Source organism: Misgurnus anguillicaudatus, chromosome 14, assembly GCF_027580225.2.
Source record: "Misgurnus anguillicaudatus chromosome 14, ASM2758022v2, whole genome shotgun sequence".
Classification (NCBI taxonomy): Eukaryota; Metazoa; Chordata; class Actinopteri; order Cypriniformes; family Cobitidae; genus Misgurnus; species Misgurnus anguillicaudatus.
Window position 1 is genome coordinate 24,905,219 of NC_073350.2, and position 21,863 is coordinate 24,927,081.

The 21,863-nt window shown below is 36.6% G+C and overlaps 2 protein-coding genes and 1 long non-coding RNA gene across 3 annotated transcripts; 1 reads left to right on the forward strand and 2 right to left on the reverse strand.

Annotated features, from left to right (window-relative positions):
- Positions 1-2,450: 2,450 nt before the first annotated feature.
- On the reverse strand, positions 2,451-4,342 carry LOC129427796 (uncharacterized). Its single transcript, XR_008638738.2, has 2 exons — positions 3,933-4,342; positions 2,451-3,142 (listed from the first exon to the last, which is right to left on the reverse strand). It is a non-coding gene; the product is annotated as an uncharacterized lncRNA (long non-coding RNA).
- Positions 4,343-5,044: 702 nt separating this feature from the next.
- On the forward strand, positions 5,045-14,450 carry gucy1b2 (guanylate cyclase 1, soluble, beta 2). Its single transcript, XM_055184550.2, has 15 exons — positions 5,045-5,167; positions 5,281-5,354; positions 5,451-5,545; positions 6,161-6,321; positions 6,996-7,095; positions 7,208-7,404; positions 7,919-8,030; positions 8,807-8,910; positions 9,009-9,225; positions 9,671-9,991; positions 10,655-10,803; positions 11,025-11,171; positions 11,253-11,407; positions 13,098-13,285; positions 13,651-14,450. Exons 1-15 carry the CDS (start codon positions 5,165-5,167, stop codon positions 13,875-13,877), a joined length of 2,250 nt encoding a protein of 749 aa, XP_055040525.2. The 5' UTR covers positions 5,045-5,164; the 3' UTR covers positions 13,878-14,450.
- Positions 14,451-15,112: 662 nt separating this feature from the next.
- On the reverse strand, positions 15,113-21,509 carry plekha3 (pleckstrin homology domain containing, family A (phosphoinositide binding specific) member 3). Its single transcript, XM_055184551.2, has 8 exons — positions 21,150-21,509; positions 20,690-20,806; positions 20,422-20,577; positions 18,799-18,935; positions 18,505-18,675; positions 17,743-17,786; positions 17,548-17,657; positions 15,113-15,830 (listed from the first exon to the last, which is right to left on the reverse strand). Exons 1-8 carry the CDS (start codon positions 21,187-21,189, stop codon positions 15,709-15,711), a joined length of 897 nt encoding a protein of 298 aa, XP_055040526.1. The 5' UTR covers positions 21,190-21,509; the 3' UTR covers positions 15,113-15,708.
- Between the last annotated feature and the right edge of the window lie 354 nt (positions 21,510-21,863).

A 21,863-nucleotide genomic window follows, 5' to 3' on the forward strand; every position in this document is an offset into this window, starting at 1 on the left:
GCCAAGATGGCGACGGCAGGCAATGCCTACTTTAAGCTTCAAAAACGATCTTCAGAAACCAAGGGGTGACGTCACGGACACTATGTCCATATTTTTTTACGGTCTATGATTTTAACATGCCACAATAAATTACCTATATGATATTTTGAGCTACAACTTCACATATGTACTCTGGGGACATCAAAGATTTCTTTAATATCTTAAAAACGTCTTGTGGAATGTCCCCTTTAATGTCCCCGTTTCTAAAGGGAGGGGTGAGCGGTGGACTGAGCCTTTGTTTGCAATTCCCGATCTCACCACTAGATGCCGCTAAAATCTACACACTGCACCTTTAAAGTGCTATTTCAATCTTGTCACAGTATGCTTATATATTTATTTACTAATTATTTAAATCAATACTTTCTTAAAAATAAAGGTGCTAAAAAGAGTTATTCGCAGCCATTCTGTAAAATAAAAATGTTGGAACGGTTCTTGGGGAAAGATTCTCTCTTCCTTTTTGTCTCTGCTTCTACCTTCAAACCATAAATCCGATCTGTCACCTGTAATAAAACTCATTTGCTGAACTGAGGATGTGAATAAGGACAGACAAGGTCAAGGCTGGACGCTGGTGGTGGAATGGGGTGACTTTACTGTAGCAAGATTAACCGATATTACATTCTGCGAGCTAGGCCTGTATTCATAATGTTTTTTTTTTCTTTAATCATATTATCTCTCTCTTTTACTTTCTCTCACTCAAAAGCCAAAGCATGAAAATAAACACATGGAGAGTTTCGATTCAATTCTCCTTGATGAAAGCATTTCTATACACGCGGCCTTGAACATACTCATTTCCCTTAAGACGGCACACAGTAGACGAACTCTGGGTACACAGACGGCAAAAGGGGAAAAAACCTTTTAATGAGTCTGTTTCTCCTTTCAGGCGTGTCCAAGGCTCCATTTGATGGAGGAAAGACAGACCAAGGAAAAACATGATTGTAATGAGAAGAATGAGAAAAGTGTCCTTCTCGGATTGATTTGAGATCCTCAGTCCTTGCTCTCTTCACCTTTGCATTAATATCATCCTATGTCTAGGAAATGACTTTATGAACTTATAAAAGACGCTTGTTTTTCCTTGGCCAGATTCTATCTGTCGAGTCTCATTTATGGCTCAAACATTTCCTATTTAAATGATTTTCTGCGGTAGCCTTCTTTTTAAACTTCTGGCCTTTGTGAGCTTAGTGTATTTCTGCTAAAAGCAAATGATGGTGGCTGTATAAGTGTCGCTTTGGGATCAGGGTTAGAATTTTATGCCAAAATATCAAATTCAACTTCTATATTAACCCCTTTATGTAGAATAACACCTCAAATTGTGCAGCTTGTTATACCCAAACTAAAAACATTTGAATGGCGTAATAAATTAAAACTGGGATGGGCTATATAAATGTGAAATGAAAAACAGCACAAATGTCACAGTTTTAATTAACTTTGAATCTTTAAACTTTTCACTCGGGGGGCACCATTTTTGTTTACATCACAATACATGAACTATTCTATTAACGGTACACCGAGGTAAGCATGGTAAACTTCTTTCAGTAGATGATGTGAAACAGAAGATGAGAGTAATAAATGCACACAGACAGTAGATGGCGGTATGTCATCTTGACATCTGCACACACAATTAATAATACAAGAAAATCAATCTTTTAATATAAACTGGAGAACATATAGATGAACAATACAGATAAAAAATGATTAAAAATTAAAAAATAAAGACACTTCTCACTACTAGGTAGGTTGGCACTAAAGAACACATGTGAACATGGCACGTTTTCCATTATGAATATGTCTACCATTACTTGATTTAATAAGACTTTTAACATGAAAAGTTAAAAGTAACAAACAGGTTTTGAATGTGGACTAAAGATGATGGCAGAGTGTGCATCTGTATGAGTCTGAGCTCAAGGTCTCAATGCAAATGATCAGTGGGCCTTGTGTTTCCAAGGTCCTTGTGATGCTCAAACAAAGCCCTTGTGGATTATTTCTAGTGTCCTCAATATATATATTTATATAAGAATTTTAATATTTTTCATTTATAAAATAGGGTTATGTGAAACAAAGTATTTTACATAAGTGGTCTTTTTGGGGGCGGTTTCCCAGAAAGGACTTATTCTAGTCCCAGACCAAAATGCATGTTTGAGCTAAACATCTGCAAAAACATATCTATATCAAGTGCCATTGTTTAGTGTCAAGATGTACATCAGTAATGGTTTTTGTAACTACTTAAATGTCCTCATATAACCAAGGCCTAATCCTGGATTAATCTTAACCATGTCCGGGAAACTGCCTCTTTGTTTGAATTAAAATTTTAAAGCAGGTTTTAGTTTAACAAAAAATATTTATAAAACATCTTGAACCACACATGGTCCTAACACATTATATAAAACACAGAAGAATTAGACGAGTAGTGTTAATTAAAAATAAATTATCTTTGGTTTTATTTACACATTCTACACATTTGTAAATGCACACAAACACAAAAAAGAGTGCAAATACAGAATTCATCCATTTCATCAATTAAAGAATAAACTGATATGTGAGCTGACCTGAGACCAGCTGATCACCAAATACATTACCGAATGCAACTCATTGTTGCCCTCTAATGGAAGCTTAAGCAACAGCAGGCACTGTTAACACTATTTTGTAGTTATAACACCAACTACAAATTGTTTCAGTATAAATTTGAACATATTGGACAGTTTCCTTAATAAATAGAATTTACACATTTAATATACTAAAACATATTTAGGCATATAAGAACATTTCCTAAAAAGTGCAAATAAACAAAAGTCCCTTTAATTCTGCAGTAGTTGTCTCCTCATGCTTGTGCAGATGTCTTAAACTGCATAAATGTCCAGAATTTTGCAGACTTTACAGAATGGAGAATTTGGCTTCTGGCTGATCTTTGTTGTTTACTCCATTCCCGATGATCCTGTACGGATGAAGTATTGTGTTCTGAAACCCATCCTTCTCCACTGATGTCCTCAAAGGACATGGATCTGTCAGATAAGATTTCCACCAGGCATATTGGATCCCTGGAGTGCTTTGGGGTTTTCTGAACTTGCTCGTTGCAAGCAATGTTCCAAAGAATAGGTTCACAAAACATCTGAGGAAAGAAAAAAAATACCCTGTTATTTCACTGCTTTTGTGCACAAAGATATACAAGTTTAAGCATTAAATTTTGTAATTTATCTTAACGATGTATGGTCTTCAATGTTTAACCACTGGGCGGCGTAAAGACAAAAACTTAGAGGGCACTTGACGACTCAAAAAGCTGAAATCACGGTCTAGCTGAAAATAGTACATACAATAAAATATACACATTTCGTAATTCTAGATAACATACAAATCGAACCCCGCTTGGCCTATTTACAAAATTATTTTTAAAAAATCTATTGGACTAAATCGCACTGTGATTGGTCGTTCCTGGTCAACGATTTAAAAAAGTAACTCGAGCCAGCTCTTTAATTGCCCAAGTACTTAGATAATTTTAAACCTAAAATTTCCACTTAGAAACTTTATAGCCATTTATTTGAAAAAAAAAACAACTAAGTTTCTAAATGTAAAGTGAGCGAGGTTTTCCAGACAGCTAGTGCCAGACTAAAATGCATGTTTGAGCTGTTTATTTAAAAACAGCTTGCACTCACATTTGCAGTAACATTTTTGGTAAGGTATAATTGTAAAAACTCCTTAAATGTTCTAATAACTAAGACCAAGAAACCGCCCCATATGTTCCTTCAAACTGTCATACGGCTAACGTGCACTTTTAATATCGACAGACTTGCGCGTGATTCCTATATAGACGCCCTAAAGGTCTAAAGCGGTAAAAAAATTCACTAATAAAAAGTGCCCGTGTTTGTATAAAAGAGAAGAAGTTGAAAAACAATTACTGTTACCTTGATTTCGTATTCTTGTCTGACGATGCAGGTATTATCAAGTCACTGCGAGCCTCCTTTTGCCACGCGCAGCTTTTTAACTTTGCAACTGACGATAAAGTATGAAACACAAGCTCCACAATGTCGTTAAAGTGACTTCAGGTTATCTTAAGGTGCGTTGAGAAGATGTGCATCGACAGGGACTCACCGCTGCTTTTATTTACTGGTTCCACCTGCGGAGTTTTTACTAGAGGACTTTCCACGGAAGTTTCCCAGATCTTCCAAATACTCAAGATTCCTGTAGGCTAGTGTGTGTTAAAGATGGCGGACAATTATTTAAATAAGATTTAGATTTAAATAAGCATGTTCTAGAAAATAACTTAAAAAATGTAAATAAACTTATAACAAAAAATAACAAAAAATTAAACTGTTTTATGTGTTTTACTGCAGTACATTATAAACTTCGCCAAGCAAAAATGTCATGCACACATGCAAAGCAATGCTAAAAATATTTAGCAAACATCTGAATTGCTATTAAATTAAGAATTAGTCCAAAATAATCGGAACAATTTTGTTTTAGTTTTGATTTTGCTCTGTACTTTCCATGATAAACAATCTTCTATTGGTAGTACAGTTGGTACAGTAAAAGTGAAAGAGAAAGCAGGTACTTGCAGCAGTGCACCAACAATAGGTTACAAAAGTTCATAACTTTCCCTTTAATTTATTTACGCTGGGCATGAAGGCATCTTTTGTCCACACAAGAGTGAAACATCAAAAACCAACTGGTATGAAAATTTTGAGTACCATGTAAATGCGCAAAATATGCTAACCATGCATGCAAATCATGCTTTGAATCTAACAATTATCCTTACAGATGTACCTGTATTTATTTACCTTGTGGGGACATTTTTGTCATTTTTGTCACATTTTTTATTTAAAAAAAAACATCTTATAAATCACACCAAATAATATTTATTTAAAAATGCATAAATGCAGAACACTTTCTATGAGGGTGAGGTTCTCACAGAAAGGTGCTAGAAAATAAAGTTGTCTTTTTTGTGTATGGAAAGTCTTAATTAAACATGGAAATACAACATACAGTATGTGTGAATGTGTGTGACTCGGGTACTGTAGGAAGGGAGTGTCTATGTAGATGTGGGGCATAATCTATTCAATTTAAAGGGCATCTCCTGTTGGTCCAAGCAAGCATCACAAACCGACAGTAGATCTGGGTTAACAGCTGTGCTGGAAAAATGGTAAGTTTATTGTGTAGCTTATATAGTCGCTTTCTTAACATTGCACATCTCATGAAGATTTTTTTAATTGATAGCAGTGTTTTATTATGATTCAACTATGATTTTTCTTACAGTACGGCTTTATTAATACTTGCTTGAAGTCACTGGTCATTGAAAAGTTTGGAGAAGACACATGGGAGAAATTGAGGTATCTATAAAACACTGCGCTGTCTGCTGTGTGTGTACAAAATCACCTAAGTTTTATATTTGTTTTAACACAAAAAAAACCTCTTTCCTACTATAGGTTAATGGCTGGAGTCCAGGATACATTTATGACCTATGAAATTTATGACGATGTCATCACTCTGCGTTTAGTGCAAGAAGCTTGCAAAATGCTGGGTGAGCATTATGGTCAAATTTTATATCTCCATAACTACATCTGTTGCATGTTTTTCAGTTGCATTTCTCTGTCAATTTGCATGTTTGTTTCCTTCTCTTTTCGTCTGAGCTAGTTAATATTATTTTCTTTTCTACAACTTCAAGGTCCATATATGGGACTTTGTCTGATTCATAAGAATGTTTTACTTAAAAAGGCTCTTTTGAATGAATCCACTGCCAATGAATTACATGATGATAAGACCTGATAGAAAGAAAGAGTTGCAGACCCTGAAAACCTCACAGTCGAGCATACCATACCGCCTTGTATTCACCACGTCCTTGGAGACTTAAAGACATTGATCAAAGTGGCAGAGAGAGTGCTAACAATGTCCCTGCTGAAAAAACTCCACTGAGAGCTGGGCATTGATGCCCTAACCTGTCCTTCAATCTGTCCCTGAGTGACTGGACAAGGACAGGTGTGAATTACTGACTGGGTCACACCTGAACTCAATGTCCCAAAACAATCATAGTTGCAGCTAATAAGACAGTCGGGTATAACTACATTTAAATGGGGATATTGAGTGATACATTTCTGGGGTTTGAAACTAATATTTTAAGTTGTATTTGTGCTGCTAGATGTCTCATCTGAAGTGGTTTTGAAGCTGTTTGGAGAGTACTTTTTCAGCTTTTGTAAGATGTCGGGATACGACACGATGTTGCGAACGCTTGGTGGAAACCTGGTAGAATTCATTGAAAATCTTGATGCTCTGCACAGTTATCTAGCATTGTCTTATGAGGTCAGTATAAATCCTCTTTTAATAATCTCTCATCTAATAGTTCTTATAAAATCTAGTAAAAGTTTAATATTGCTGTTATAAGTCTTTGGTGAGTATGTATGTGAAGTTTTAGCTTAAAATACCATATAGAAAATTTATTATAGCATGTTAAAATTGCCACTTTGTAGATGTGAGCAAAAATGTGCCGTTTTTGGGTGTGTCCTTAAAAATGCAAATAAGATGATCACTCCAGCGCTTACATGCACGCACACAGATGATAGAGGGATGTATCAACAATTCTTAGTTAAGGTAATAACATATTTTAATATTGAAAATGAGTAGACTATTCCTTTAAGGGGTGGTATTATCCCCTTCTGACATCATAGGGGAGCCAAATTTCAATGAGCTATTTTTTCACATGCTTGCAGAGAATGGTTTACCGAAACTAAGTTACTAGGTTGATCTTTTTCACATTTTCTAGGTTGAAAATGCACTGGGGACCCATTTATAGCACTTAAACATGAAAAAAGTCAGATTTTCGTGATATGTCCCCTTTAAAAAAAGAAGCATTCTTCAATAAACCATTTTTTATTTCTTTAGATCAAAAGCCTTTTTAGATCACCTAATAGTTTTTGTGTGCTTTTTCTTTTAACCAAGTACTAGAAGTATCTTAGTTTGTAATGTGACAATGTTAGGCAATGAACGCTCCATCTTTTCGTGTGGAAAGGCTAAATGATGGGCGAATTCTCCTTCACTATTACTCAGACAGGAAAGGGCTCTATCACATTGTGCCAGGTAAGACTATTCGATTAAATAACATTATGAATATATGAACCATAGGAAGGAATATTATCGCTTTACATTTAGTAACTCTGTGACATTTTTTGTTTGTTATCTGTATGTTCAGGCATTATTGAGGCTGTAGCAAAGGATTTCTTTGACAGCGAGGTGACCATGACCATTCTGAATCAATCGGAGGAAGATGAGCGCACTGGGAAAAAGGAACATGTGGTTTTCCACATGGTGCAAAAGGATAAGGTGTCCAGAAGAAAGAAAGACCAGAAGCTGAAAGAGAGAGATGAGGGAACAGTGGTTGAGAGGAAGGTTTGTTAAAACATTGCATAGCAAGTATGACCGTCATTTTTTACACTTTTCTGTACTTTTTATAATTACCGGATTCATTACAGAAAAGACAAGGACAAAAAAAGGAAAAAAAAAAATCAAACCCAGATGTTGTGTTAAATTAACACAAAAAATGTTTCTATTTGACCCAATAATGACCCAGCATGTTGGGTTCGTCCCATTTTAAGCTGAAAATATGTAGCATTTTTTTAGAGTTTAGTGAATTAAAAGTTCAATATTGTGCTTTGGAATGTAGTTAAGTAAAAGTCTCCCCCACAAAAAAAAAACACTGATAAAAGTACAGATAATTGAAAAATTTACTTGTGAATGAATGAAAAGCTGGATGTGTTGCCAATATTGCCGCTTAGTGTAATGACTTTCTTTAAATACACTTTGATTAATATAATGAGAATACTGGAGGTTTTAAAACACCCATTTTTAAACTTTAGAGAGTAAACTGTGTGAAAGTATGTAACCATAACAACCATTTAAACAGGACCAGGAGGATGCAATGAAGAAGATGAAGGCCAGGTATGCCAACCTGCAGATGTGTCCAAGGAAAAGATCTCCATGGGAAATAGTGAGGAGCATTGTCATGTTGGGCCAAGGTTTGATATATTTTGTATAGCCATGTATTTACTTATTCAAGCCATCTGACTTCGTTTTAAATGGGACATTTCACATAACTTTTTAACAATGTAAAATACATATTTGGTGTCCTCACATTATGTATATGAAGTTTGCGCTTAAAATACCATATAGATTGTTTATTATAACATGTTAAAATCGACACTTTGTAGGTGTGAGCAGAAATGTGCGGTTTTTGTGTGTCCTTTTAAATGCAAATGAGTTGATCTCTGCACTAAATGGCAGTGCCGATGTTGGATAGTGCAGATTAAGGGGCTGTATTATCCCCTTCTGACATCACAAGGGGAGCCAGATTTCAATGACCCATTTTTTCACATGCTTTCAGAGAATGGTTTACCAAAACTAAGTTACTGGGTTGATCTTTTACACATTTTCTAGGTTGATAGAAGCACTGGGGACCCAATTATAGCACTTAAATGGAAAAAGTCAGATTTTCATGATATGTCTCCTTTAATTCTTTCTATATAAATAAGTGTTCCTGTAGTTCCATGGTAGGCCACTGCATTAGCAGTGCAAAAGGTTTTTGGTTCAATCCCAGGAAACACACATGCTATTAAAATGTGTATCTTGAAATGCATTGTAAGTCGCTTTGGAGAAAAGGGTCTGCCAAATACTTAAAATGTAAATATAATTTTATGAAGTATAATATAAATCATGTAAAATATATTTTGCAATTTTAAATGTCATTTATGTGTTCTCTGTATGCCATTTATGTGTTTTTTTTATATATTTTCAGGAAATCTGAGAGCCTCATTCACCCCCAGCTACCCAAACAGACTATGGGTCGAAGAGCAAGCCTTCTGTAATGCTTTTCCCTTTCACATTGTTTTTGACCAAGATGTAAGGGATCTGTGTATTTCTTTTGAGTAATGATTTAAATCAATGCTCAGCTTTGAGAAATACATGCCGATTGAATTCATTTTGAATCTCCTCTTCAGCTGGTGGTGAAGCACACAGGTGTGAACATTCAGAAGTTTGTTCCTGGACTCCAGACCGTGGGTATTCGTCTGGATGAATACTTCACCATCGTTCACCCAGAAGTTACCTTTAACATCCAAAGTATCAAGAAGTTCATCAACAGCCAGTTTGTACTGAAGACCAGGAGGGAAATGTTACCAGAGATCCAACAAAACCAGGCAATACTAAAGCTGCGAGGTACAGTATCCATAAAAGTCAGCTACAATAAATAGTAATAGCCAGATAGATATGCTATTACATTTTTATCTTATAGTATTTATACAATATACCAGTTTTGTGTTCAGGATTATTTGGGCTCAAATAGAAGTTCGATGACACATTGTAGCCATCGAGCTTGGCTCCGCCCCTAGCACTATCGCGAGAATACATTCAGGTTGAAGCAGTGTTTGAAAGTTGAAAGAGACGGCAGCTTTCCTGTGAGTGGGCGTGGTTTCAGCACAGACAGTGGACACACCCCCATCGTTTAAGAGCAGAGAATTCTGCCTTTTGGCAAATTTGCATGTATTATGCTTATCAATATTTGCCCTCTAGATTGCCAACTAAAGTGGTATTTTGAAAGGCCTTGAGAAATCCATATATGTGCATTAGCATATAAATCATATGTACTGTATATGTGTTTCAGGACAGATGATGTGGATGGAGTCGCTGAATTGTATGATCTACCTGTGTTCACCTAAGCTACGGAGCCTTCAGGAGCTGGAAGAGAGGGGTCTCCACTTGGCCGACATTGCCCAGCATGACACCACGCGAGATCTGATCCTGCTTAACCAGCAGAGACTTGCAGAGATTGAGCTCTCCAATCAGCTGGAAAGGAAAAAAGAGGAACTGCGAATCCTCTCACGCAACCTGGAGATTGAGAAGCAGAAGTCAGAAAAGCTTCTTTATGCCATGCTGCCAACACATGTCGCCAACCAGCTTAAAGAGGGCAAAAGAGTGGAGGCAGGTAATAAACCAGAGGAACACCCAGCAGAAGAATGACATACCTAAACTATTTGTAAATGTCATGAACATATGACAGACCCCTTTATCAATCAAAAAATGGTCCTATAGCTGTCACTGGAGCGGTACCCTTCAGAAACATGCACCTAAAGAGTTCATATTAGTACCTCAGAGGCAGTGGCGGTTTGTGACTGCTCATCAATATGTGTTCGGAGTGTCATGTGTATTGCTTGTGTTTTCAAAATTTGTTTGTTGCGTCATGGGAACCATGTGCATCACGTGTTTTGTCAAAATAAGTGCCTGCTGCACACGCGTCAAAACCGTTTATGATAAAAGAGACGCTCATGTTCACAAAAAACATGCAAGACACTCCCTTAAATTTTGACAAGACACGTGATGCACATAGGATTGGTCAAAACGCAGAACACATATTTAGAAATTATGAATCACACACGACGGGCTACATACATGTTGTGACGAACTTCGCATGATCGAGCGCCTTCGAAAAAAGAAGTCACCAGTCGATACTGCTCAGAGGTACATATTGGTTCCAAATGTTGACGTGTCTGTACCTAAATGGTACATAGGTACTGTTGTGACAGCTTTGCACCAATCATTTTACACTTTAAAACAAAATGTCTTTAAATGATTACGCTTTTTCTTGCAGGCGAGTTCAAAGTGTGCACCATCCTTTTCAGTGACGTGGTCACGTTTACTAACATCTGCGCAGCCTGTGAACCCATTCAGATAGTCAACATGCTCAATGCCATGTACTCCAGATTTGATCGTCTTACGAACGTCCATGGCGTTTACAAGGTATGTGTGGTGAGATCAGATGTTTGACCCAGTGCACATACACTAAACAATATAAACACATTTTGTGATGACTGAAAAAAAAGATAATAAATAACTGTAATGGCACTGTGACGGTAGGCTATTTGATAATGCTGTTGACAAATACAACTTTATTGAAATGTGTCACTGAGAAATTATTAGATTAAAACATGCTCTAAATCACATATCCCACCTTATACCAGGTGGAGACGATAGGCGACGCTTACATGGTGGTTGGAGGTGTGCCCGTGCCTACAGACACTCATGCAGAGCGAGTGGCAAACTTTGCCCTCGGGATGAGAATTGCAGCGAGGGAGGTGGCAAGCCCGATCACAGGACAGCCGATACAGGTGCCAGTCCAGTGGATGCGTCTAGACAATTGACTGTGTGTCTACATCAAATTAATTAATAGGTTTATTGTCTCATTATAGATACGAGTGGGCCTGCACACTGGTCCAGTGTTGGCTGGTGTGGTAGGTGAGAAGATGCCACGTTACTGCCTGTTCGGAGACACAGTAAACACAGCTTCCCGAATGGAGAGCCATGGAGTCCCAGACCACATACACCTGAGTCCCTTCACCTACAGGTTAACACCAATTACTTGTTTTTACATGTCATATGAAAAAATTAAAGGGATAGTTCACCCAAAAATGAAAATAATGTCAGTAATGACTCATCCTCAAACTCGTAAGACCTTCATCTTCAGAAGAAAAAAATGCTTTATATTTAGTCTGAGAGCTTGTTGACCCTTCATTGAAAATCTATGTACGGTATACTGTCCATGTCCAGAAAGGTAATAAAAACATCAAAGTAGTCCATGTGACATCAGTGGGTCAGTTAGAATGTGTTGAAGCATCGAAAATACATTTTGGTCAAAAATAACAAAAAATACGACTTTATTCAGCATTGTCTTCTATTCTCTTCCGACTTAAGCGCATGACTGCAGTGATGCGGATGACGTACGACGCGGCTGACGTGGTATCTGGTGCTCCCAAGCTGTTTTTTTGTGCGCCCGGGCTTCGTTTACAGTTTGAGGGAGACGCACGCTGTAAGTTTGAAAAAAAAACTTTTCAAACATGTCTGAGGATAACACGTCATCCACGTCACTGCAATCACGTGACTTTAGTCTCGCGCGTACGCTTCATAACAGACGCGGAAGAGAAGACAATGCTGAATAAAGTTGTAATTTTTGGACCAAAATGTATTTTCGATGCTTCAACACATTCTAATTGACCCACTGATGTCACATGGACTACTTTGATGATGTTTTTATTCTTTTTGGACATGGACAGTATACCGTACATAGATTTTCAATGAAGGGTCAACAAGCTCTCGGACTAAATATAAAACATGAACGGGGGTCTTACGAGTTTGGAACGACATGAAGGTGAGTCATTAATGACATTATTTTCATTTTTGGATGAACTATCCCTTTAAGCACAGACATTATTTTGACTTAAAGGCGGGTGCATGATCTCTGAAAGCCAATGTTGACATTTGATATCACCTAAACAAACACGCCCCTACCCCAATAGAATCTGGACCTTCATTTGATAGACCCGCCCCACACATACGCAACCCAGGCAACGATGTCGGTTAGTAGGCACACCCCTTACTGCTGATTGGCTACAAGTGTGTTTTGATAGTCTGCCCGACTTCCTTTTCCAAAGTGTTTTCAAAAATCACCTCGCCTTTAATACATACATTGGTTAGGATTGTTCAAAACAAAGTTTGTTAAAGGGATAGTTCACCCAAAAAAATAAAATTCTGTGATCATCTACTTACCCTCACGTTGTTCCAAACCTGTATAAATTACTTTGTTCTTTTGAACACAAATAATAACCAAACCGATCTGGGGCACCATTCACTCGAATAGTATTATTTTTATCCTACTATGGAAATCAATGGTGCCCCTGATGTGCTTGGTTACAAACATTCTTCAACATATCTTTCTTTGTTTTTAGCAGAACAAAGAAATTTAAACAAGTTTGGAACAACTTGAGGGTGAGTAAATAATGACCAAATTGAAATATTTTGGTGAACTATCCCTTTAATGACTTAAAGGAATACATGAATTTTATGTGTTGTGGCTTCTTTATAAATGTGTAACAATATTATTTGGCTATAAAAATAGGATGTACACTCAATTTCTGGTTCTTCTAGGAAGATTTTAAAGAGTGTAAGCTGTCCACAAGGTCTATACTGGAAAAAGTATTTGAATGTAGACCTATGAACAATGCTAAACAGAAGTGATGCACATTGTTTCCTGTCCACAGTGTGTTAAAGAACAAAAGCTATGAGATCAGTGAGAGAGGCGAGATTGAGGTCAAAGGGAAAGGTTTGATGGAAACATATTTCCTATGGAGGAACCTGCGAATGACCGATGAGGAGATCATGGGTCTGGTCGATGGAGAGACGTGCGTGTACCAAGATAACCCCGAGGATGTGACAGATGAGAAGAAGGGTGAGAAACATTTTGCGCAAAAAAATCAATGATTAGTAAATGATGGTGGCGTTTGAATGGATCACAGTGCTTTACTGCATTACATTGCATTTGGCAAACCACTGCACAGCTAATGTAGTGCTCTACCTATTGAGCTTTGATTTCACTTCTTTTACCTACAGTAGTTAGTTACACTAGATTGTATTTAATAAAGCATCTGCAAAATGGGGTTTGAGCCCCGGCTTGGAGTTTTTATGTGGAAAAACCATAAATATAGCTATAAATGTTGGAATGGTGTTGAACAAACAAACATCTGCAAAATGTGTAAATGTAAAAAGGCGAATGGCACTTTTAGCAGTTAATTCACTGTTGATTTCTTTTCACAGAGGAGACACCTGGGGAAACAAATGCTGTGCAAAATGTTGAAATGAAAGAAGTTGCAAATGGGACAAATAACACTTCATCACCATCTCTTCACCCAGAAAACATCTCTCCTGATCAGTTAATTCGCTTCGACATCACACCGGCATACGACAGTCACCGTGATCTGAGACATCCATACAATGGACTTCATTCAGACAATCTCAGCACCAAGTTTTGTTCTATTCTTTAGGAAGACATTTCCAATTTGTACCATTTTTAAAATAATTATTTCATGCTTCATATCCAGTCCTGCGTATTATTGGAGACCAATATAACATAAAGCCTGCGGTGTCGTGTTTTTTGTCCTGGGCATTGTGCAGTGCTTAATGGCTGTTTGTTCGATGCTTTTCAAGAAACGTCTGGGGATTTCTGCTTTGTGGACACAGAGTTGTCATCTGGGAAAGGCAAGCCTACATGCTGAGTCCCTCTGTGGAGCCCAGCTTCATTTGCACCTGTTGCTTGCCTCCTGGCGATGGGCAGCAAAAGAACCATCATGCTGGGAAAGCTAATTTCCCTCCGGAAAAATGAATCTTGTTATTGACTGTTTTCATGTGGAAATCAGATGGCAAACACAGATGACCAGAGGAACTTGATAAACATGTGACCCTGCCTGTGATAACCCATCTACAGTCATTTTTTGTGATTCGCTGTTTTCCATATAAATGTAAAAAATATAAGATTTAACCTTGATGTCTTTAATATTGACTGCAATGTCCAAGATTGAAATTAACTTTGATGCTCCTAATCTCATCATTAGATTATGAAACTTGGATTTCACAGATATGGTCACATGATTGGTTGAAAACTAAATTGCATAATGCCATTAAAGGTGCAGTGTGTAATTTTTAAAAGGATCTCTTGACAGAAATGCAAAATAATATACAAAGCTATATTATCAGGGGTGTTTAAAGACCTTTTTTATAATGAACCTTTATGTTTTTATTACCTTAGAATGAGACGTTTTTATCTACTGTGGGTCCCTTTACGTGGAAGTCGCCATTTTGTGCCGCCATGATTCTACAGAAGCCCTTAACGGACAAACTTTTTTTACTAAGTTGTCTCCGTCGATGACATGTTGTTTTGATGGCAGCTTCTGTAGCTTCTCTATGCGTTTAAAAGTGAGGGGTGAGCAGTGGACTGGGCCGTTGGTTGCAATTCGAAACCTCACCACTAGATGCTGCTATAATTTACACACTGCACCTTTAAAGCGAATATGGGAAATTCATCTCAATTATTTAATTAAACTTAACACTCTTTAAATCACTCTTTAGGTAATTCTACCTAAAATATTTAACACAGAATAATATTTTACTCTCAAAAAATGTTGACAATATAAAAACATTTAATTTGTATTATTTTTATCTATTTGCCTCTGGTAAAAAAGCACATAATTACAGATGCAAACATCAAATCAAAGAAATAAAATCTTGCTATTGCATTTTAATATTTTTTCTGAACATTACAATAATTAATCGAATTCCTTCATGCGAAGAATTAAGGCAAAACAACGCTGTGGAGAAAACTAGTAACATACAAAAATAAATAAATGTATTTCGCATCATAAACGAATGAACAACATCACATGCCGAGTGAATACAAAACCAAAGTTTATGTCAGTAAGTACACACAACCTCTTGGCACAGTAACAAAAACCTTTTTTTCAAGGTTTCCCATTTAACAAAGGCAACTGCACAACACATCAGAAATCCAGTACAAACATCTTCAACTCTTCACTGAAGGGATATGGCAATTATTATTTATCACAAAATAAGACATGAAAACCTTAGTAGCGTCAAGGCGAACAAATACTTTAAAATACCTGGAAGAGTACTTTATAAACATTCAAATCGGACTATTGTTTTCCTCTCGTCATCTGTTTTTATAAAGTGCAACCGAATTCTTCAATAGGAAATACGACAATACTGTGTAAAATCCGACTATGTGACGCTGCAATCTTTGATTGCATAGCAGTGCGTGCTTTTATTTTATCCCAAATCTATTCATCCGCTGTCCCTTGTGGTTTAGAGGGAAAGGTCAGATTCCGGGGTGTCAGTTTCAGACAGGAACTTTGTGTTCATTCCAACCTCTTCTGCGATACTGGGAGTGGAGTCACCATTGATGTTTGCTCTATGAAACATCAAGCCTTAAAGAGAAAAAAGAGATGTGCTGTGAAGTCTGGTCATGATAAACATTTACTCATTGCCATTTGCCCAAACATACATTATTATATTATGTACTGTGCAAAAGTCTTAGGGCACCACCACCAGATTTGTTGTTTTAGAAGTTTAAATGTCCATCTATATTTATTTTTCAATCTATTTTATTAAGATACAAACAGAAAATACAGGAAATATGTACAAAAAATAAAAATAATAATTTTCAGGACTAAATATCATCTTTAGGCAATAGCCAACAATACATTGTATGGGTTAAAATTATACATCTTTATGCCAAACATCGTTAGGATATTAAGTAAAGGCGGCGATTTTCTCAATATTTAGATTTTTGCACCCTCAGATTCCAGATTTTCAAATCGCTGTATCTCGTCAAAATATTGTCCTACCCTAACAAACCATACATCAATGGGAGGCTTACTTCCACTGACTTACTTCCAGCTTTCAGATGCTGAATAAATATTTTATTTTTTTTATTGACCCTTATGACTTGTTTTGTGGTCCAGGGTCACACACAGTATATATTCACCAAAAAATGAAAATGACCTCATAATTAACTCACCCTCATACCTTTCTAGTTGTATTTAACTTACTTTCTTCAACACAACAGGATTTATATTAAAAAATAACATTGCTTCTAGCCATGTTATGCCATTGAATACAGTTCAGTTCCCCCTTTTCTGAAGCTCGACCAGCTTGAAAGCCAAATAGCGCATCCATGTGTCATAAAAGTTATGCATACGACCTCAATTGCGGTGTAAAAATGTCTTCTTAAGTACAACGATGTGAATTTTGTTTTATTTTGAGCGTATTTAGCGACCATTACAACACATATATAATGTAAACAAATCATAGCAGGTTTAGATTCAAATATGGCAGCACACACAACATAAAATCTCATTGATTCTCGCGTGTCTCGTAAGTCCGAGTTTAGTCATAAGATGAGTAGGCACACAAAAACCATTTAGATTTTACGTTGTGTTAATCTTTCCCCGTCATGGAAAAGTTATCTCGTCAATTAAAACAAAACATTTGCATAAACATTTTTTAATTTTAATGTTAATCTGTAATACAGCGATTATACACTAATAAATTGGCACTTACCCAATTTATAAAAAAACAAAGAGAGAAGTTATTTACTTAATTATTTAAACTGTGTGTATGTCTTGATAATCATTCTGAATCTGATCTCCAACAAAATTCCTTTACAAAAATGCAATTATTTCAGCTTTTGTTAAAAAAAAACTATTTTTAAAGAAAATTCCCATATTTAAGAGTTCATAAGCAAGCAAAGAAAAAATATAGATAGGATGAAATGTTTTTTCCAGTTTTGTTTGTTTGTTTATTGTTTGTTTGAAAGCAGAGGGTCTGTTATTTCTTTTGATATATTTGTATGTTTATATACTTTTAGAAGAAAATTTTCCTGGAAGGCATTTTGTAAAAATCACAAAATGCTTGCGGCCAACTTTTCAAAAAAGGCTGGCGGGGAATGACTTGATGGTAATTTTCATTTTTGGGTAAAATATTTCTTTATTGTTATATCTTCACTCTATAGACAATAAGGCCAATACTGTATATTAATTCATGAACAACAAGTAACTGACCCAGAGCAAAGTTTGGTAACAGGCTGAACTTTTCAGTGACTTTGGGCAGAGTAACAGGTACAAGCACTTGTCTGTGACTCACGTTCTGTCTCTTCGGACCCTCTGTCGCTGTGAGCCTCTGTATCCGAGCATGTTCGTGTGCGTCTCTGGGCAGACTTCTGCAATGCCACACACTCTTTTGGTAAGTTCGACCTTGAAAAGAAACAGCACCTGTATTTATAGGCACTCAAAACAATAGCAACAGAAGCTGTCTGGATTGAAAACATTTAGTAGCTACCTTTCAAAATTGTAGGTGCCAGGATGGCTGATCGAACGCTTCATCTACACAACAAACAAACAAAAAAATTAATAAATGAACATTGTGAAAAACATGTCCGGTTCATATCTAAGCCCAAAATCACTAGAGAAAAATAAGAAATGAATTTGCTTAAAGGGGACATATCATGAAAATCTGACTTTTTCAATGTTTAAGTGCTATAATTGGGTCCCCAGTGCTTCTATCAACCTGGAAAATGTTAAAAAAAGATCAACCCAGTAACTTAGTTTTGATAAACCATTCTCTGCAAGCATGTAAAAAATAGGCAATTGAAATTTGGCTCCCCCTGTGATGTCAGAAGGGATACCGCCCCTTAATCTACACTATCCAACCACGGCATTGCCATGTAGTGCAAAGATCACCTCATTTGCATTTAAAAGGACACACCCAAAAACGGACACATTTTTGCTCATACCTACAAAATGGCAATTTTGACATGCTATAATAAATTATCTATGTAGCATTTTGAGCTACAACTTCACATCATACTCTGGAGAAAACAAAGATTTATTTAACATCTTAAAAAAAGTCTTTTGAAATGTCCCCTTTAAAGATAAGATATGTTTTCTTGTTTTTGTAACTTGCTTTAACTTTCTAAATCACATCGAAAATGTAATTACACACAAACAGTAATAGCAGCTTTATATTGGAATATTTAAAACAAATATCATTTTTGATAGTTAAATTATATTATGAATGTATGTGACTTTTGTGTGTCTTTACCCGGGACATCTGGACGGGAGAAGGGGACACGGGTGACATAATGGAATTAGACGGACTGGACTGCAACATATCAGTTGTGAATTTGGAATTGGCGATTTTCATACATTCTTCCAGTGTTTTGATGAAGGTTTCACAGGTGGCACTCAGTAAGGAGGATGCCTCATTCCTCGTCTGAAAAACAGCAGAAGAAAAAGCTATCTGATCTGATGCCTAATTCTGTGCACACCCATATACACTGTTTGTTTGTGCTGGTTAATGTGGTTATTATGAAAACAGCTAAGTGAGGCATCTAACCTCAGTGCTGGCCACCGTAGACGCCCCTTCCTGTTCCACAGACTCCTGAATAGTGTGCACCTGCTGCATTAACAAGTCACAGTACAGACGCAGCTCGGACATCTTGGTTTTAAGTGATTCTGTGGTTTCTGTTAGCTCTGCGAAGACACATTAGGAGAGGAAACAAGAATGTTAGTGGATCTTATTGTTTAGACTAGAAATCACCCATGAGACAAGCTTTGGGTTATAAAAGCTCTCTTAAGAATTTCCCATTTGGGATTTATTCCTATGGGCCATAAAGAAGAGAGGGCTTCCAAACATTTGTTATCCTGTCTGCGATATCACTAATGGTTAGATTAGGAGCATTAAAGTTTGATTTCAGTCATGACCTTAGTCAGTCAATATTAAGAATGTCAACGTTATATTTTGACAAAATGGTTTTATGTTGAAAATATGAAATAATCACTTAAGATGGATTTTCTCAGGGTAGGGTCACAACTGGAACTTTGAAATCACAAAGCAACAATTGTAATTAATGCTTTCCTTTCTTAAGAAATATAATTTAAGTAATTTTAATTAGTAATAATTCATATACTTTATGAAAATTTATGAAAATCTTGCAGTAACCTTTTAATCGTTATATAACGTTTGTTAAAGGGACACTGCACTTTTTTTGAAAATATGGTAATTTTCCAGGTCCCCTAGAGTTAAACATTTGATTTTTACTGTTTTGGAATCCATTCATCTGATCTCCGGGTCTGGTGCTACCACTTTTAGCATAGCATAGCACAATCCATAGAATCTGATTAGACCATTAGCATCGCGCTGAAAAATAATTAAGGACTTTGCCGCCGCAACAAGGCTCCAGGAGGCGCAACGACACCACGCAGCAGCCAAAAATAGTCCCCTTAGAATCTTTCAATAGCAGGGGACTATTTTTGGGCACTATGCAATATCACTGCGCCTCCTGCAGCCATGCCACGGCAGCAAACTCCGTGATTATTACGCCAGAATGAGAGTATAGTTCCTAACCATATCAGCCTAGAAAATCTAAACTTTTAATTTTCCGTCACTCTTAGTACACGATGTAACTACAAAAGAGTCAAGTTTTAAATAGGAAACATATCAAAACTCTTTGGTTATTTTTGAGCGCGATGCCAATGGTCCAATCAGATTCAATGAATTGTGCTAAGCTATGCTAAAAGTGGTAGCGCCAGACCCAGATATCAGCTGAATGGATTCCAAAATGGTAAAAATCAAATGTTTAACTCTAGGGGAGCTGGAAAATGAGCATATTTTCAAAAAAAGGAGTGTCCCTTTAAAGTCATAAGGGTGGTTTCACAGACAGGGTTTAGATTAATCCAGTACTACGCCTTAGATTTTTTAGGAAATTTAAGTCGTTTTAACAAATATATCTTACAAAAAAACATACTGGTGTGCATCTTGAGACAAAATAATTGATATATGCTAAAATATGTCAGTAAGGTGTTTTTAAATTAAGGCAACTTAAACATGCATTTTAATCTGGGAATAGGATAAGCCCTGTCCAGGAAACCCCCATAGTGTTACACATTTGCTACGAGGACAGCCAATAAAAGGCAATAATACAATAATCAATAAAACCAAATGATCACAAAGGCCCACCCCTTTCTTTTTTGGTTCTAGTGTCAATGAGTCCAGCTTTGGAACTTCCCAGGGCCACCAGCCACTTCTGTCTTTCCGCCGCATTTACAGCCTTAACATAAAAATGCTGCTCTCCCGGTATGATCAGCTCCAGCCGTGTGATGTCAGTCGGGTGAACTGGGGTAAACACGAGGAAGTCAAAAATTACAAGAATGGCCAGTTTACATTATTAAAGGAATAAATCAGTGTGATAGTATGCATCGCTGAATATTCATTAAAATGATCTCACCTTTAATTTCACATACTGACATCTTAATACTGCCTTTACTGCCTTTGCATACATCATCTTGGGAATCGTAGTATGAAATAATGCCATTATCCAACACAAACCATCTCGGCTGCCATCCTGTCACAGAAAATAATTTATTACTATCAGATCACAAACAAGACGATCAAAAGACCACTCCAAGTCTTGTTACTGCATACAATCAGGTACCATAAAATCACATGACAGAGCAGGAAGTTTGACAGATGACAGATTTGGTTAATACTGCTCCTTGTGGTTTTGACATGCAAAGATAGTATAAAAGCACACACCTTGTTAGGAACAAAAGAAATGCATAAAGCAGTACAGCCTATGCAGTACCGAGATATGTTATGTAAAGATATCATACTACAAGCTGAGGGCATGAACTCATTCAAAAGTATCTAATGTCACCTTATCACTGCTGATTTATTTATTCACCCACCTGTCATATAGTTTGTCCATTTGTAAAGCACCCCTTCCATTATTCCCCAAGCAGAACACAAGATGACAACAGTTTTAACAAGCTTGCAACAGGCAGCTGATTGTTTGCCCTCTTTACAGGACAATTAGCATGCTAGCCTGCAGGCTAACTCAAAGATCTCCAGGTACTGCTCTTCATGGCAAAAGGTCGAAAAAATCGTAAAGAAATAATACAAATATTTTCTTTCACGGGCATTTCTGTCATGGTTTCTGGTCACGCATGGTGGAAAATAGTACTAAAGAGAGACGGAGGAAGATTAGAAATGAGATCATTCTGTTTACAGAGTGAAGCGGAAGAGGCGTTTTATTTAGCATTAGTTCTTTGAGCTCTAGCCCTTCCACTGTAGTTGATTTCTAATTTGGTCGCTAGATGGCGCGAAAATCAATCTGAAGCGTTTATTTATTGCAGAATAAAATGGAAGTACCAAATAAATATGACATATGAAACAAGAAAAAAAATTACATTTTCATAAAGCAACACAAATCTGGTATTTTCTATTATTATTGTGTATAAATCTATGGAATTAAATTGCTCAATTGTCAAGGTTTTTAAAGTGTTATTAAGCAAATTAGTTAACATTGGATGACTAATAGACTAAATAAGAAAAATATACATAAGTACATAATTTATTTATCATTTGTAAATCTATGTATTTATCAATTTATGTAGTTCCTT

Bases quoted from the DNA above. Each gene is read 5' to 3' on its own strand.
- gucy1b2 (XM_055184550.2), top strand. The intron at 8,031-8,806 runs GTTTGATATATT...ATATATTTTCAG, and splicing joins CATTGTCATGTTGGGCCAAG to GAAATCTGAGAGCCTCATTC. The intron at 9,226-9,670 runs GTACAGTATCCA...TATGTGTTTCAG, and splicing joins GGCAATACTAAAGCTGCGAG to GACAGATGATGTGGATGGAG.
- plekha3 (XM_055184551.2), bottom strand. From the start codon at position 21,189: ATGGAAGGGGTGCTTTACAAATGGACAAACTATATGACAG. The intron at 18,936-20,421 runs GTGGGCCTTTGT...GTGTCTTCGCAG, and splicing joins TAGAACCAAAAAAGAAAGGG to AGCTAACAGAAACCACAGAA. The intron at 17,658-17,742 runs GTAGCTACTAAA...TTTCTTTTCAAG, and splicing joins GGCACCTACAATTTTGAAAG to GTCGAACTTACCAAAAGAGT.